General features: G+C 40.6%; 1 protein-coding gene across 1 annotated transcript in view; it reads left to right on the top strand.

Moving 5' to 3' along the window:
- The window catches only part of C2H10orf67 (chromosome 2 C10orf67 homolog), a 91,325-nt gene that overhangs the window by 31,899 nt on the left and 41,031 nt on the right, over positions 1–18,395 (top strand). Inside the window, exons 6-8 of the mRNA XM_021155844.1 lie at positions 4,591–4,738; positions 5,787–5,845; positions 10,203–10,268. Coding sequence (XP_021011503.1) covers positions 4,591–4,738; positions 5,787–5,845; positions 10,203–10,268 — 273 coding nt within the window. The remainder of the gene's footprint in view (positions 1–4,590; positions 4,739–5,786; positions 5,846–10,202; positions 10,269–18,395) is intronic.

The raw sequence follows: 18,395 nt of genomic DNA, 5'->3' as shown, positions 1-18,395 counted from the left end.
TTAATAGCTGAGTAGTACTCCATTGTGTAAATGTACCACATTTTCTGTATCCATTCCTCTGTTGAGGGGCATCTGGGTTCTTTCCAGCTTCTCAAAATGACTTTTAAATCAATGAGGAGAAGGGAAAAATATGTCAGATTCCCTACTGATGGGTCTCCCTAGCCAGGCACTACCTTCTGCTGAGACCCAGAGCCAGCGGGGACAACTGGGAAGTGCAAGACCACAGAAAGGAGAGGTTGAAGTTCTTTCTGCAAGAACTCACCAGAAACACTTTTCTTTCTCGTCTCTCAGTGGCTCAGCATCGTTCCCTATCAACCAATCTGTGGAAAACAGTTTACTAAATTCTCTAGGAACAAACTAACTTACCTGCTGTAGCTTTCCATCTGAAGTTTCAGTGTAGAGAGCTGCCCCCTCTAGTGGCTAAAAATTCCCCTGAGACATCACACAATGCTAACCTGCAAATGGATTCAAATGCCAGAACCATAGAGAGGTAGTTAAGGTGTCGAGGGGAGGACCAGAAACGGCTCAGCAGATAAAAGTGCTTGTAACACAAGCACTGTGAGTTCCATCCCTAAAAAAAAAACCTTAGAGGTGAGAGAACAGATGCCACAAAGTTGTTTGTCCTGCACACACATGCCATTTCACTCATGCCCCACCCTCAACACACACACACACACACACACACACACACACACACACACACGTTACTAGTGATATCAAGAGGAACACTTTGAAAACATTCGAAAATAAGCTGGCTTTGCTTAGTCAACATAAAACTGAATAATTCTTCTGATAAACAAATCTCATTAGTACCTTATTTATGTCAATAAATGGTCAAACTATCCCTCCTGGCTTGGTTCTGAGGGATACCTGATGAGATTGGCTAGAAAAAGAAAAGTTCACTCAAAAAGTAGTCCAAGTCACTTGTGTGGCCAGTGGCAGGCAAAGAGTGAGTCTCTCCAAATGACAGAAGCTTGTGCTCCAGATGATATTCTTAATGCCAGTTTACCTGGCAGCAACTTCATTCCAGTTTTTATTCTGTGAGAAATCAATGTGACTTAGCTGCAGACTTTTGTGGGTTCTGGTTTGCCATGCTGTCTGTTGAATACTCTCTGTGAGAATTGTAAAAAAAAAAAAAAAAAAGCTACCCCATTAGAATATGTGTGTGTCTGTATATACAATGCATGTGTGTATATATGTGTGCTTGTGTGCACACACACACTTACCTGCCTGTGCATACCACATATTGACTTTAATTTCATCTGGGTTTCTTTATTGGATTGGTTTTTCATTTTTCCTTCTAACCCCAATTATGGCCAGGCTGTGCAACCACCATCTACCCACCCTCCAGTGATGAACAGATCTGCTTGCTGCTAACAACACTAAGACAGAGCTATCATTCAAGAAGGGCTACTCTGCAGGACTGCGCTGTCCTAGGGTGCCACTTTCCTGGTTGTCACTCAATGGGGAAGCACCTGCTCTTCTATGTGGCTGTCAAGGGCACGCATCAGAATCCTGCCTCCTCACCCCCTTCATCCCCCACCATCTACAAATTGAGATGTCCAAGTGCCATCCATGTAGTCTGCAGAATTGAGATGCTAACATCACAAAAGAGAACTGCCAAGAAGGCACATGGAGAGATCTGGGCAAGGAACTTCTCAGACCCTGGTTCATATGCATCACCTGCAAAGATTGTTCATATACAGACTCACATAGGAGGTCTGGGCTGGAACCTGAGGTGACATGTCTCCAGCAAGTTGTTCAGTGATGCCTAGGCACTTGGTCAAGAGCACACGGAGAGCTCTGCCTTGTCCTGCTTTGGGAGGCACTTCTTTCCAGATTCAGAGTTCTGAGAGCTGGAATCAGACATATCGTAACCCTTATTCCCAAGAGAATTTGCGTATCCCACCTATTAAAAGGCTCATTTTCATAAAATTATGGAGAACTGAAAGTAGGAAGTTAACTTTTGGGATTTAAAATTCCAGAATGATTTGTAAATCACACTGTCCTGACTTGTACTATTTTTAGTACCCAGCTAACTTTCTTTTAGTGGTCTCTACATTCTAAACCTCATTTTATGAACACAGTTTATTGTTAAGGAGATTCATGGTGTAAGCAAGACAGAGCTAGCAATGTAGGGCAGATGGCAGAAGGAACATCGCCACAAAACTTGCCACTTGAGTGTGAGGGAGGAAAGCCGCAGCCAGGAGGAAGGCTTTGTCCCCTTTGCTAATAAGTGTCCTCATTGCCCTGGGAGTCTGAATAGTTAATTATTTGCAGTTCCTGCAGTTGCCAGATGGTGGGGACAGAGTTGAAGGCTAAGGTCTGGAGAACTGAGGCTGTAGATGAATGTTTGGAGGCAAAGCGCCTCATTTTAATGTGTTTTCCCACCCAGAGGCTTAGAAAACATGTCTGCTGGAAGCTGCTACCACTTTGTCATCTGATTTTTCTTCCCGCAGTTCTTAGGTTATGAATGATAACAGGCACACATGTAATCCTCTGTGGATGGCCATGATCCGCCAGGTGGAAAACAGAGGCTCAAGCAGATTCGAATCAGCCTGTTTTGTTTATATTTTAAGAAATCCTGTTGGACCATAAACACACTCTGAAAAAGTTTCAATTTTAATTAAGTGAGACACATCAATATTAAGGGTCTCCCTTTATTTTAGAGAAACCCATGCTGTTTCTTAACTGCTTGTTAGAACGCTTAGTGTTCCTTTAATTATGCATATTAGAGTCCAAGTTTTATAGTTGCCTAGTTAGGGGGATAAAGAGTTTAATACCATGGGCCTGAGGGATGCCTCAATGGTTATGAGTGCTGGATGCTCTTACAGAGGACCTGGGTTCAATTCCCAGCAACCACATGGCAGCTTACAACTGTCTGCAATTTCAGTTCTGGGGGAGCCTACGTCTTCTGACTTCCAAGATCACCAGACATACATGTGGTACACAAACCTGCATGCACACAAAACACCATACACACAAATAAGTACATAAACAAGATAGCCAGCCTGGGATATATAGTGATAATCTGTCTCAATAACAGTAAGTAAATAAAATTAGAAATTAATTATGCTGGAATAATTTAAATAGAATAAAGTTTTAAAAGCTCAAAGATTTGTACCCAAACTTAGTTCAAAACCCAACAGCATATGTCAAATGCTATGAAATCCAATGTATATGATTATAATTCCATTAATAAGGAGTTAATTTTAGAGGGTATTATTAATGTATTACAAGATACTTCAACACTTGTTTTTCTTCTGAATCATTATCATCACGGAGAGAAATATTTTAACAATTTACCTCTGGTTTCTCTAAAGTTAAGTCAGAGGAGAGATCCCGAAGGAAGTCAGCATACTGGGAAGATGGCATTGTTTTTGAGTGTCTAGTTATTCTTATTTACTTGAGATCATGGAATTACTATAAAGAAACAACTCATAATTCAGCTAAGGTCACCTTTAAGTTCAAACGTATTTTTAAAGTCCATGGTAATTTCAAAACAAAACATGTAGAATTGTTTTCCTATTTTAGCATAATAATGTGACTGTTATTTTGAAATTGCATGATCCATGATGAGGTATAAAATTCTGCATCAGTCTCCCTGATCCATGACATCTTAATTTTTTAAGTGTGTCCATAAAACGTAGACAACCATAGGAAAGTATATTCAGATGTTTTCAATAGCTTTGAAACAGACAAGAGGAAGAAGAAAGAGAGAGTAGCCTTCCCAAATAAACTTCTATTGCACAGGAAAAAGCCTCCATCATAATAGACATGGCAAGATTTAAACAAAAGACACACATAATAAAAATGTAAATGAGTTTGCTTTACTAAAACTATAACTTTAAAGTCTTTTGTTGTAAGTTATCCTGAAACCTTCTTACAAGGTAATCACTTTGCATAGAGATTTAAGCTGAAGTCTTCAATAGCGTTAACCGCCTGCACAGCCCCTGTGACAGGCATGCAAAGCCACGTTAATGTTCAGAATATGAATTGCCTCTGGGTGGCTCCCCCACCCAGCAGAAAACCAACTGTGTGCATATCCGTGAGCCTGATGGACTCCATGCGGCTCCCAGCCTGCACACATCACCCCTTGACATGTGATGGGCTCCTCACCACACTGGCGGCACTGACACCGAGAAATGCCACAAAGGCAACAAGCCCCCCTCCTTAGTCCTATACTTTGCCACCCCCTGGCGCTGCCCATCCATGGTCCCCCCAGCCTGCCTAGTTACAGGGGACAGCGCTCCAGACACTCAGAAGTGTGGGTGGAGGGGCCCCAGCTGCCTCCCCGGACACAGCCTCCATAATGAATTGACCTGAATGAGGAGGGCACAAGAACAGTATGATATGCATTATTCCTGTCAATAAAATGTCCCCATGTGCTGGGGTCTTTATACAGAATGTACTGTGGCCTTTCTTCCAGCCAGTTCTATTTATCCCCCTTCCTTTTTCCTATTCATATTATGTGTGTAATAGAATTCAGAAAATTATATGATCGTGCCTCTGTATCTGCATTGTCCTAGAGTTGCGTATTTAAATCCTTGGCTCCCTGCTTAGAAATATGGAATTCCCTGTTTTTTTCAGGACTCTTTTGCCAAGGAGTCCATCTCTCCAAAAACAATCTCAGAAAAGGAACTTATAGACTGCAGGGCAGAGAATGAAAGGTTAATACAAATTATCGCAGACCTTGAGGAAGAATCACGGACAGCCTTAAGAGAAAACGCAATATTAGGTAATGTTGTCAACCATTTTTCGTAATATATGTATTTCATTATAACATTATATGTTTAGAAATCAGTTTGATAGCTATCAGTCTTTCTTTTAAGATAGCTTTCTTTGCTTGGAACATAGGATTTATCTATATTTGTGCTACTGAGCCTTGTCTTGTGAAAAGAAAAGAAAGAAAAGAAAAGAAAAGAAAAGAGTGCTACTCAGTTTGCCCTACTTCCCTTAGGAGTTCTGTAAACAGACACATGTGCAATGGTCTAAACTATTAACCTACATAAGAGGGCATGTCAGGATATGCTGTGGAGAGGCAGGCTTAGCCCTTCAGAGCAAAATGCTGGGACTCAATATTTAGATTCCATTTTTGATATGAATTTTAAATGCAAATTTTCCTTTTGTGACTTTAGGTTTCATTTTGTTCAGACCATAAACATCAGTAAAAAAATATGGATTTTTATCTCCAGAAGTACACTGCTTTTAAAGTGCCTTTAGATTTAACTATTGGCATTGTATTTGTGGGAGGTATTTTTCCCTCTTTCTACGACATTCTGGTAATGCTCACTCTGAGAGCATAGCAAAGATTAAAACATGGGTATGAACTTTGGTGAAATGAGACCCATTGTAGTGTCCCTTTAGTACAGGAGGATGGCACAGCACTGTGAATCCATTTCTCTCCTGATGTGGTGGGACAGTACTTTTCAGGTAGTGGTCTTTCTTAGCAAGTCACAAAGTGCCACCTGCTAAAATAAAGCAGTTTGTATTGGCTGTAACTAACAGAAAAAAAAAAAATGTCCACTGCTAGTGTTGATGAAAAGCATTTAGCCCTCAGCCACACTTGTATCTTGAACTTATTTCTTACTCCATATCTGAGCAGACATCCTAACAGCAGGAAGAAAGCTGTGAATGTCAAGGGCATTTGTGAAGGTCACAATCCTGCTAAGACTTGTGAACACCAGGCCTGCCGGTCCCTCTAAAGCCTGCCTCAAAGCAGGCAGTTGGAATACAGGGGCCTACGCATGTAATTTCATGGTTGGCCTCTCTCCTTTTGTTTACAGAGGATGAAGTTATGTATCTGAAAGAGATTTCAGACCAGGATCAGCGAACTATTCAAAAGGTACTAAGATCTTTTATATTGATAAATGACTCTTTTTAAATTGAAATATCAGTACCATTGGCTAACTGACACCATGCCAAGGTGTCTTCAGATGGAGAGAAAGTTGGCTTATGCATTTCTCCATTATGCTCTTTTAACAATATATTTCCTTGCTATCTGGCATAAAGTGTATAGTAATAAGTAAGGGCTCTGACGGAAAAACCCATTGGTATATTGGTAATCACCTATTTGGGGATGTATTAGCATCTATCTTGTTGACTGTAATGAACTGACAAGTTACAGAAGTTTGAGAGCTTCCTAACTTTGCTTGTAAGCATCTATAACTAAGAATGAGAACACAGTCACATCTTATCTTCAGGCCAGATGTTGAAAGATGCTCTTTTTTTTTTTTTTCTTTACAAGAATGAATTGGCTTATTCTGTTAGATCGATCTTCATTTAAGGCAAGAAAAGTTTCAATGTCATGAAAAACAAGATTCCCTGGTGCATCTGATGCACTCTTTCCTCAGCCCACACTGGTGAGATAACCCTGCTTGAAGTCTTCTTAGCAATATTTCTCCACTGCACTGTGAGGCCCCATGCAGACAGCAGCCTATCTCACCTGTGCTGAGGGCCATACCTCTCACACCCTGAAATATATACCTGTAGTGGTGCATAGATTGAAGATGCATTTGTAGTTCATAGAACTACAGATGAAAGGCAGATACACATCTCCAAATTACTCCACTAAAGGTACAAAGTTTAGGTTCAATTAGGCAAAATTAAAACCATGGTTCTTGGAGAGATAGCTCATTGGTTAAGAGCATTGGCCACTCTTCTAGAGGTCTGGGTTCTGTTCCCAACCAGCTGTAACTCCATTTGCAGTGGACCAAATAGCCTTGAAGTACACTGTATGCACTTGGTGTATAGACACAGATGCAAGCAACACAACTATATATAATATATATATACATATATATTATATATTAAAAATAATTAAAAAAGAAATATATGTGTATATAGATATAGACATAGTCATAGACATAGATATAGATATATGTTCTTCAATTACATAAGCCACACTTCAAAAGCATGGTGGCCACATGGCCCCAAGTTAGGGTCAGATTCTGATCTGATCTGACTTTGCACTGACCGATATTCTTGGAGTTTAGATAAAATTAGTTTCAAGAGCTGTAGTTAACACAGATAGGTTAGAGTCAGGGCATGTTTTCATCTGCTGAGCAGGTCTCCATGAATGATTTCATCTTCTTGGGCTTCACCCAGTTTCCTACAGCTGCACTGTAAACCCTGCTGTTACAGAGTATCACTAACCTCTGCAGACAGTCAGACTGGAGATTCTCGGGATAATACCCAGATTCCGGCCTCACTTTGCTACCAGGGAAGCACACTGCTCATTTAAAAAGTTCCTCAGGCCACTCATCTTCATGACCTCTAGTGACAATGAGTTACAGTCTAGTCGGTGTGGAATATAATCTGAAGTTAAAGCCAGAAATGTCCCCTGGAAGACCTTAAGGGTACTAAACATGCCTTGTGTCAGCTGAAATCCCTCAGCCACAGGCTGCCTCAGGTTCTAGATCTCTACTGCTCAGGACTGCCTTCTGGCCACATTGAGCCCCTGGACATTTGCAACATTTGAAAGGATTCATTTTGAGCAGTTTTAGATGGGAAAAAAAAAAACAATGCTTGTTTCAATGAATAGGAAAAAAAATCTTCCTGTTTTCAATAATTTATATAATGAATCTGCCTTCTCATTTGGAAATTTTCTAAAATCTACATAGATAAAAATTTAACTCTCAAATTTGTCCTGAATTCAAAAAGATATACACAGTGTTTTTCTTTAAAAATTCGATGTAAAATCTAAGATTTTTATCTCATAATTTTAATATCCATTAGGTGTTGATATTAATATTTGGGGTACATATACAGATAGGTAAAATATAATTGTAACATGTTTTACTTTTTAGCGAGGCTTCTATAAAATTGAATTTATGTGTATGACTCACAATGCATTTCTGTTTGCCAGCTCTATTCTAGATGATTATAGTACAATGGCTCTCAACCTTCCTAATGCTGTGGCCCTTTAATATCGTTTCTCATGTGGCAGTGACCCCTAGCCACAAAATTATGTAATTTTGCTACGGCTATGAATCCTAACGAAAATATCTGATATGCAAAATGTCTGCTATGTGGTCCCTATGAAAGGGTCAGCCAATCGGTAACTAATCTGCTCTATATAATACAGCAGATCTCCTTCATCTCGGTCTTCCTCTACAAGTCCTGTGTTTCTCCTTTGCTTTTCCTTACAGCCACGGGAGGTCTGTAGAGACACAAAGCGTAGACTCACTGAGAGGAAAGAACCTAGACTCCCCTCATTCCTGCTTTATTTCTGACTTTGTGTCCCTGTGGACTAGTTCTTGCCACTCCCACACCTTTCTCTTTCTCCCAGGCTTACTATGTATATAGAGATAATAATGTTTGTGAAGGTGGTTTGTCAACTGGAAAGCAGGTCAGACCTTGTTGAACAAGAAAGAATAGACCTTGTTTGCTTTGTTCCCAATACCTTTCAGTAAATTAGTTCAATGGTGTTGTTTATTGGGTGTTTTTGAGTGTCACACACTGTGCTTTTGCTAGAAAAAAATATAAATGTTTGTATGTACACATACACACACACACACACAAACTCTTGCAGGGGTGGGGGTGGCTGCTGGGAAGGAACAGACCAAGACCAAAGAGCACGGTGATACATGGAGAAGAGAAGCCTGGTTTCAACTTGTAGGTTCTAGAACCCCTTTGCAAACAGTCCCATTCCTTTTCTCACACAGCCCTCTTGAGAGGGCTGCCTGAGCTGTTATTCTCCAGAGAGCAGGAGGGCACAGAAGGCAGTAGCCGAGTGTAAGTGTGCAGTGTGAGGTGTGTTGTAGGAATTCTGGAAATGTGGCATGGCTGGCTCGTGTCATAGGGACATGTTGAGATGACAAGATGAGAACCCGTGGTAGAGCACAAAGAGGATGACCGGAGCCTGGGGAGGAGGCAGGCAGAAAAACAAAGAATGGAAAAGACAAACTCCATAGTTTCAACTGAGACAAGAGCTCCTTCCTTAAGCAGTAGGTGTAATAAAAGAACAAGCTGAAGATGAGATCCAGTCCGGGATAAGCACCCCACAGAGTGGAATTCAGTAGCTTTCATGTTGTAATTCAAAATTCGTATTTAATTTAACAAGAGAGTTTATAAGCCTGTTTTCCATCTACTGCCACCTCACAATCTCTTCTTGAGATCTTATTCTAGTATATGGCAGATCAGGAGGCTGAGAGCACAGTAGAAATGTGGTACCCAGCAAGCTGAGCAACTGAAGGAGGCAAGCTCAGCTGCTCAGCTTGGGTGGTAGGAGGGTTAAAGCCAGACAAAAGAAAGGCATTGAGCTGGAAGCCAGATAGAGCTGAGACTGAGGGAACAGAAAGGAATCCTAAGAACAGCAAGAAGCAGCTTCTTAAAGGGCGAGGTGTATGTTTTCAGCAGCTGGGGAGTGCATAAGAGGAAGAGGTAGTCAGGCACACTGGACAGGGTCACTTATACCAAAGGGTCGGATGCTTTCTGAATTCCTGGAGAAACCCGGACTCTGTGCTAGGTTCAGACTTGCGCTTCGTCAAGATGAATAGGAAGAAGAAAGAGGAAAGAGGCAGGGTGAGAAGTCAATAGGTAACTTGGATAAACAGTAAACAATACAAAGTCTTGAATGGTGACTCTAGAGATGTTTATCAGATTAGTAAATACAATTGATTGAGTTGAACAAAGGTCTAAATTAAGGTTTTAATTTTACCAACATAAACAGCAATTTTTGTAGTTTCAACTACAAAAAAAAAAGCTTTGTAAAGGCAAAGGTAAAAAGTGATTTTTAAGAAGAGTGTTCAGTCAAGATGAATGGCTTGATGTGCAAATAGAAATATCATCAAAATCTGAAGCAAGCAAATGTGTCATACAGAAAGCTAAGCAAAGCTGTTACGGGGCTGACTCACTCACCCTGTCGCATCATGTTGTCACACTGGAGACCAATGTGTTGAGAAAAGTTGTAAGTAACATATTAGCATTATTAATGACTCACTATTATTATGAACTATATTAGTAATGTAATAATTAAGCACTACTAATTAATGAACATTGACATTGTTTTGTATGTTAGTGTGTTTGTATATGATTATCAGAACATAATAATCTATAGGAAATTAATTTGCCCTTTGATCACATTGTGATCCATTTTTCTCCCACATTAAAATGTGTTTTTACTACATTCTGCTAAGGAAAACAGCTTAGGTGTTGTGTCCTTCACTTTAGTCAAAATGTCCTATTTTTCTCTATTACAGTTAATGGATAGTAGAGAGAGACTAAGGTATGAGCTGGATTGTGAAAAAGTAGCCATTCAAGACATGGTAAGATGATTTCTAGTTTCCCTAAGGAACCTGATTTCAATTTAACTTGGCTTTAATCTAACCTGAGTGTTTTAGGTGCTTCGCACGTGAAGCTCACATTGCTGTGAGCAGCTTACTTCTCCTTCCTTGAGACCCAACGTGTATGTAAAATTACAGAGACTTTTAAATAGGTGTTTGTAGGAAAAGTTGGAATATTGCTTTGATAAGCAGGGGGTAAACTCTGCGGTAAGAAACAGTGTCACCACTGAAGATGGATGTATAAAACATTTTCATTTATTCCGGAAATCTAAAAACCAATCAGAATTTGAAAGCCCCAGTCTTGGAAGGCTTTGCTATTTTTAGTTACAAATTGCGGTAAACAGCAACAAGGAAGGAGCACAGCTAGATATTTTGGCATTCCGTGTTAGTCTCAGGAAAACACTGCCTTTTTATGTTCTTTTAAGAGAACTTTCCAGACGGCTGGTCTTTTATCAGTTGACTCCCCACTCCCAGGCCTTCACCACCAGCTCGTGGGGCAGCGCTGCCTGTCAGCTGACCACCACTAGTATGTCTTTGTTACAGTAAACTGTGTTTATTATAGTAAAAAATAAAACACAGCTTGACTTGGGTCTGAAATGTGCTTGGAAAGAATATGATACTGTGTGCAGGAGAATGGTCGCTCCCAGGAAATCCATGCCACTTCACACACTGAAACGTTCGCTTTTCCACAGCTTGTCAGACTTGTGCCAAGTTGTGACTGTCTCCCTAATTCTGTTTTGTTACCCTGGAGCACCCTGTGTTTTGGGTTCCTTGTCATAGAAATTAATGCAAAACAATGGTCCTGGATTACAATGAAGCCTTCTATGAAACCAACTAGGGAATGCAGGCAAGGGGGGAAATTTCAGACCCACTGTTCATAAACACCATGTGTTAGCAAATGTGTTATTTGGGGTCCTTTACTTTTAAATACCTGCATATAAAAAGCCTTCCCTCCTTTGGGTGTACTTGATGGGATTCTCACAGTCTATCCTCCTCTGCCCTTCTAGCAAAGTCCAGCCTCTGCTTTGAAAAACAGCTAAATACACACATAGTATTATGGGGAAGGGAAGTGTTTTTTATTGGGCGTGAAGTAAATGTGACATTGTTAGTTTGTCAGTAGCAATTGAAAGAACTCTCTAGCAGGGAATTTGTGCCTATACTGGGAGTAGACTCCAAGCTCTGGTCTGCCTTCCTTCCTTCCTTCCTTCCTTCCTTCCTTCCTTCCTTCCTTCCTTCCTTCCTTCCTTCCTTCCTTTTTCTCTTTATTAAAAAAAAAAACAAAAACAAAAACACCTAAGAGTTCAATAGATGAATGCTATTGCATTCCTCACAGGGGGAAGGGTGGTGGTGGTGACCAATCCCATTTTATTTTATTGGGCCTGAAGCTTGTTGCCAAGCAGCAAGGATCTGCCTCAAAAACAAAACAAAATAAAAACAAAACAAAACAAACAAACAAAAAAGCCTGAAACAAAAACAAACAACAAAAAACCCCAGCATAGTGCTAGAATTTTAATGTGCTTACAGTTTGGGGGTTTGAGTTCTCAGTATGAGCATGAGTTTAAATCTGTCCTTGGGACCAAGGTTGTCATGGTGGACTAGTTTCCATCCATCTCCCCCAGGCATTGAAGCTGCATTAGAGGGAGACAGCTTTCGGGATCGTTGGCAGTGCTGTTTCATGCTCTCCTGTGTTTGTCCAAAAACCGGAGTGTAGGGGTATACTGAAAAGGAGAGGAAGAAAGTAGAACTGGCCATTATTTTATACACATCTCATTTCTTACTGAAAGACTTCTGGTTTTCTGTTACTGTTTCCCAAAATAGTTTCTGGCCTATTAAGAGTCTCATGTAAAAAGCAAATGCACATTTAAGAATGACAACAACAACAGCAACATACAACACACAATAAGCATACATGAGCAATCATGTATGGTATGTTAGAATTGTCACAAGACAAATGATAGAGAAATCAAAGTAAGAAAGAGCTATATTGGCTCATGGTTTCTGAGGTCCCCTTCTGTGACCCTCTACTTCCATTGTTTCTAAGCCTGTGATGTAGTACAACATTTGCAGGGAGAGAAAGTGGAGCAGAACTCATGGTGGAAGGAAGAGGCCAACAGAGGGACAGGATATAGTCCATAGGGGCATGCCTCATATTTTCTCTAACTAAAACCTGAGGCTTCAGCTACTTCCTAACAATGCTGGCACTTATGAATCCCTGGCTATAGCAACCCATTGATGAGGCCAGAGATCTCATGACCCAATTGCTTCTCTGTGATTGGACTTATTTTCTACAGACTCCGCCTTTAACACACAAGTCTTTTGGGGGAAACTTCATATCCCCACAATTACATATGGAGAAATTGTATCCCTAGATGAGGCTTGGGAGGGTTAGGGTTAGGGTTATTGTTACAGTTAGGGGTAGGGTTAGGGTTAGGGTTAGGGTTAGGGTTAGGGTTAGGGTTAGGGTTAGGGTTAGGGTTAGGGTTAGACTACTTCAGCCAGCTGAAAGACCACAGAAACATCATTCTGCTCAGGGACTCCCAAGGAGACTTAGGGATGGCCAATGGTGTAGCCAATGTTGAACACATTCTGAAAATTGGTTATCTGAATGACAGAGTAGACGAGCTTTTAGAAAAAACACATGAACCCCTCTGATATTGTTTTAGTAAATGAATCATTGGAGATTGTCAACTCTATTTTACAGAAGACATTGTAAACAAGCCAGTCTTCTCCAGGGATACACCTGGATCAAACACTACCAATCTTGAGGAAAGACCCTTATTTATATAACAGCCCTGCTCCTGGCATTTTCCCCTTTCCCCAACAGAGGGTCTTCAGATGTGTGGAGCCTGTCAACTGCAGCCCTTCTTCCTGCCTCTGTCACTATACTCACCAGATTTTTTAAGTCATTTCAAAACAATCTTAAGGCCAAAATTAGAAAAATAGTTCCCTTTTCCAAAGTGAGTTTTGTAACTCACTTTGGTGTCTGCAGTTTATGGGGGCATTCCCTGAGGTGGGTGTGGGGGCACAGAGGACGATCTCTGGGCGGGTCATGTTCCTGATTTTAACCACTGCTAGCTTGGCATTCTCCCAGGTGGGTGTATGGGCACAGAGGACGCTCTCTGGGTGGGTTATGTTCCTGATTTAACCACCGCTAGCTTCATAATTGGGGTGGAGTGTGACAACATCATCTCCTGAAATTGTGTTTTATTTGGTTATTTTGTCTGGAAACAATATTTGCCAGGAAGTTGTATCTGAAAAACTGTTGGTGTCCATATCACTAACATTGCAAGTACTCTGTGAAGTACTGAGAATAAACCTGAAGTGGAAAGCTTTTCTAAGATAGATGGATAGAGCCATAAAGAATCGTTTCTCTTTTATATTTTTTATTTTCTTTCTTTCCAATTCATTTATCCAGTAATAACTTTTCCTTGACAAAGCACTGTTAAACTTATACATTAGTACATGTCTTTCTCTTCTTTCTCTTCTTTTCATTTTTTTCTTATTATGTTTTTTGAGGCAGGATCCTGCTATCTCATTCAGTCTGGCCTAAAACTTATGATTCTCCTGTTTCAGCCCCCCAAGTACAAGGATCACAGTATACCACTATGCCCAGCTATATTAACATGGACTGTGCCATTAATATTAGGCTCAAGCAGAAAGTTCCAAATACTAGGGCTAGAGAGGTGGCAAAAGATCCACTGTGCAAGCATGAGCACCTGAGTTCCAGGGGTTTCCATGCATGATCCAGGGAGCCAGAGATAGAGCCACAAGTATTGTAAGGCTTGCTAGCTGCCAATCCACTTAAAAATCAGTACGTTCTAGGTCCAGTAAAAGATCTGTCTCAAAGGGATAAAGAAGAAAGTGATAGAACATCCAACACTATCCTCCTGTCTTTTCTACTTCATATATATATATATATATATATATCCCAAAGCAGTGGTTCTCAGCCTGTGGGCTGAAACCCCCATGAGCATTACAGATCAGATATCCTGTACATTAGGTATTTACACTGTGATTCATAACAGTTGTGAAATGACAGAAAGTAGCAATGAAATAATTTATAGTAAAAGGTCACCACGTCATGAGGCACTTGTAGTAAAGGGTTGCAGTGTTAGGAAGGCTGAGAATCACTGTCCCAAAGTTCCTACAGCCTCTTTAAACAAAACCAACAGCTGGGAACCAAGGGTTGAAACACACAAGTGCACAGAGAAAACTTTACATTCTACCCATAACTACTGTTAAATATAAATGTGCAGAGCCCATCTCTCTCTTTAAGGATGCTCAGGACTTCACACATTATTGTGTGGATGATACACCCATAGCCTAGAATCTGCTTTTATTTTCTCAATCTGATGACTCCTTGGTAAAATGTTAAGCAGGTCCTGAGTGAGACCCTTGCAGATCTTCCAGGCATTTGTCCATACTGATTGCTTTGTTTCTATCTCTCCTACTTCAGCCCCCAGTGCTCCCCTGAGAGACATCCCTCATCAGACAGCTCCTAGTGGAACATTCAGTTTTGCAATGCTGATCCTTATGCTTAGATAAACACATTGGCCAAAATCTCCATGTAACTAAGGCTGAGAGTGATAGCAGATGAATTTTGACTGGCATTGATGTTAAAGAGTCTGTATTTCATCATCAAGAATGATACATGCTCTAGGGTTTACTCCTGGCTGAAGAGTTGTCTTTACCCCTGAGAATGGGTGTGTGAACTGAAGCAGAAGATCAGATGTTCTTCTTCTCAAATACTTTGCATACATCTATTCATGTAACCATACATCTATTCAGATAACCATACCATTTTCTCCTTATATCTGATCACATCAGCTATTTTATTAATATCTTATATCCAATCATTAAAAAGCATTTCTTTTGCATTTTGCAAACATTGCCTCATTTTGTGAGAAAGACTCACCCGTGTTGTTACAGCACCCTGAGAATTGCTCTCCACTAGATAAGGCAGAAAAGACCAGTTGTTAAATACTGACTTCTTGTTTTATCTAGTGACTTAAAGCAGTGGTGGTGCAGCCTATTTGCCAAGCATGACTTCATTTGCTACATGGAACAGAATGACATAGAGAAATACCTGAAACAATGGGTCATTGCCCTTAACAACCTGGTGGCCACCACATACTCTTCTGTAAAATCCTGCTTGCTTGCCCTCCTCACCTTGTGGTTTTAGAGTATAAAATGGGAACAAAAACTGGATCTGAGACTAAGGCCTTTCGGGGTCTGTCCTGCCTTCAATTCACTGGCTTGTTGGAGTGCTTCTTCCAGAAAGATTCCCACAACAATTGATGCTGTTCTTCCTCTAGAAAAGAAACATTCTGAAGGGTTCCACATTGAAGGTCCTGAGCTGTCTGTGCACGTGACCTGGCACCATGCCATTTATATGGTATATCCATTGTAATTTAATGTTAATTCTTGATTTGCTAAAAAGTTTTCAAAGTTAACTCCACTGATGAACAGTACTGCCATCACCATAGGGAAGTCCCACAGACTCCCAACTTCGCAAATAAGTAGTATTTTTAGATATATAATTAATATAAAGAAACAAATAACAAAGATCATAGCAGAGATCATTAAATCTGAAAATAGAAAAATAACAGAAGTTAATGAACAAAGAGATGAGTTCCTGAAAGAAATCAACACAATGGATAACGCTCTACAAAGATTATCAATTGTATAAAGAAATGGGCAAAACTCCAAAATGGTAGATGAAATGCCATACCAAGACAAGAAATGCAACCTTCAAGAAAACAGGACATCTGGCTCACATCATGTCCTCCCATGGCTCAGGAGTCATCGCAAAAGAGGAACAGAAAGAGCATAAGAAATGGAGGCAGTCGATGACTATACAGATCAGTTTCCTCAAGCATGGGTAACAGCAGGGCCACTGCACATATGAATCATAGTAATTGAGACAGTATACACAAATCCCATACAACCTCAAGCCAGACCAAATCTTTGCAAGGAAAGGGTGTGCATACAGGAAGTCCTATCCATAGGTGAGGAGCTGAGCTGCTAGGAGGGAAGAGGCAGTTATCTTTAAGAATTTGGCCCTGGGTGAGTGTACCATACTCCAGTGGAAGGTCACACATTTAAGAAAATACAGGCAATGCAAATGGACTTGATGGGTGAAGAAAAACCAAGGACCCCAGGCTGCGCACTTAGAGAAGAGGAGAGTGACTACAATCATTGTAAAAACACTGTAGAAAATTCTTAAAGGACTAAAAGGTTTTTCAAAGACATTAAAAAACCAATGACAAACAATTTTATGTTCCTTGATTTCTCAGTGTTAAGAGATGAAGTAATTGGAAGTCCAGGGCAGGAAGTATTCTGTGAACTTGGGTCTACTCTAGTCTACACAGAAAGTTTCAGGCCAAATAGCCCAGCCAAGGTTACATGGCAAAACACTGTTTGAAAAAAAAAAAAACAAAAGAAAAGGGAAACCAACATCAACAACAAAATAAGCCAGCACAAACAAAACTGGAAGCAATTCCTCAGAAAAGAAACCCCAGGTTTAGATGTTTTCATGAGAAATTTCTATCAAACGTATAGCTTTTCAGTGTGTTCTAGAAAAGAAAGTATTACTTCCCAATGAGCTCATGAAATTTCCCCATGATGACAAATCTAGACAGAGATGCTAACCGATACCACTGAATGGAAATCTGTTGCATATAAAAAGAATTGTGAGTTGTTGCTCAGTAAAGTTTATTAGCAGTGTTTAAGATAGTTCAAGTTTGACAAAAGTTGTGATGGCTATTCTTGTTCATCAATTTAACTACATCTGAAATTAACTAAAACTTAACTGGCTGTGTACAGCTGAGAGGGAATTTTTTTCTTAATTAAATCATTAGAAGTGGGAGGATTCACTTTCAATATGGACTTTTTGAGGTGAAAAGATATACCTTTATTCTGGGCCATACCTTCTAGTGGCAGTCTATATAAAAAATATGGAAGGTGGAAGCCATCTCCCTGTTGCTAGCAAGTCCATTCCTTCAGTGTTCTTAGACCCTACTTCTTCTGAAGACCAGCTGAGACATCCAGTCTGGTGAACTGAACAACTACTGGGTTCTTGGCTCTTCCATTAGTAGACAGCCATTGCCGGACTAGCTAGACCTTAGCCTATAAGCATTTCTAATAAATCTCTTCATACATATAATATATTATGTATATAATTCTCTCTCCTCTCTCTCTCTCTCTCTTGCATCAAAATACAACTTTCCAGGAACACAAATGTTCAAGTCCAGGTCAGTGCAATTTGAAGCTTTGCTCCATGAAAGAACGCATGAAGCAGATGAAAAGATAAACTAAACATATTATCTATTCAAGGTGTAGTATCTAATATATACAAAGGCTTTTCAAACCTCAACAGTAAAACAATCCAATTAGAAAATAGTTGGCCACAGCATCTGGGGGAGCCATCTTGGTTCCTGAATCCCGCTGAGACTAGTCTGTGCAGGGGAGAGTGTGGACTACAGAAGCTAACAGCTTCTGGGACAGGCAGAAGACACAGAGCTTCTGGGGCAGACCATGTTTCAGCTTCCAGATATCCGGGCACCTTCCTTGCCAGAGGAGAGGTGTCCGCCCCACCCTGGAGGGCTTTACCACAGCATCTGGGGGAGCCATCTTGGGTTGCCAGATTCCAGCGAGACTAGGCGGCACAGGTGAGAGTGTGGACTACAGAAGCTACACAGATTCTGGGACAAGCCCTGTTTCGAGCCTTCATCTTCTGCCAGGAGGCAGGTCCAAACGCCAGATATCTGTCCACCTTCCCTGCAAGAGGAGAGCTTGCCTGCAGAGAGTGCTCTAACCACTGAAAGTCAGGAGAAAGCTAGTCTTCCAGGTCTGCTGATAAAGGCTAACAGAATCACAAGAGGAACAAGCTCTAACCAGAGACAGCTATAATAACTAACTCCAGAGATTACCAGATGGCGAAAGGCAAAGTTAAGAATCTTACTAACAGAAACCAAGACCACCCACCATCCTCAGAACCCAGCACTCCCACCTCAGCAAGTTCTGGGCACCCCAACACACCCAAAAAAGCTAGATTTAAAAGTATATTTCATGATGAAGGTAGAGGACATCAAGAAAGACTTTAATAAC

This window comes from Mus caroli, chromosome 2 (genome assembly GCF_900094665.2).
Source record: "Mus caroli chromosome 2, CAROLI_EIJ_v1.1, whole genome shotgun sequence".
In the NCBI taxonomy this organism is placed as follows: Eukaryota; Metazoa; Chordata; class Mammalia; order Rodentia; family Muridae; genus Mus; species Mus caroli.
The sequence above is the reverse complement of the archived record's forward strand: the minus strand, read 5'-3'. Positions and strand labels throughout refer to the sequence as shown.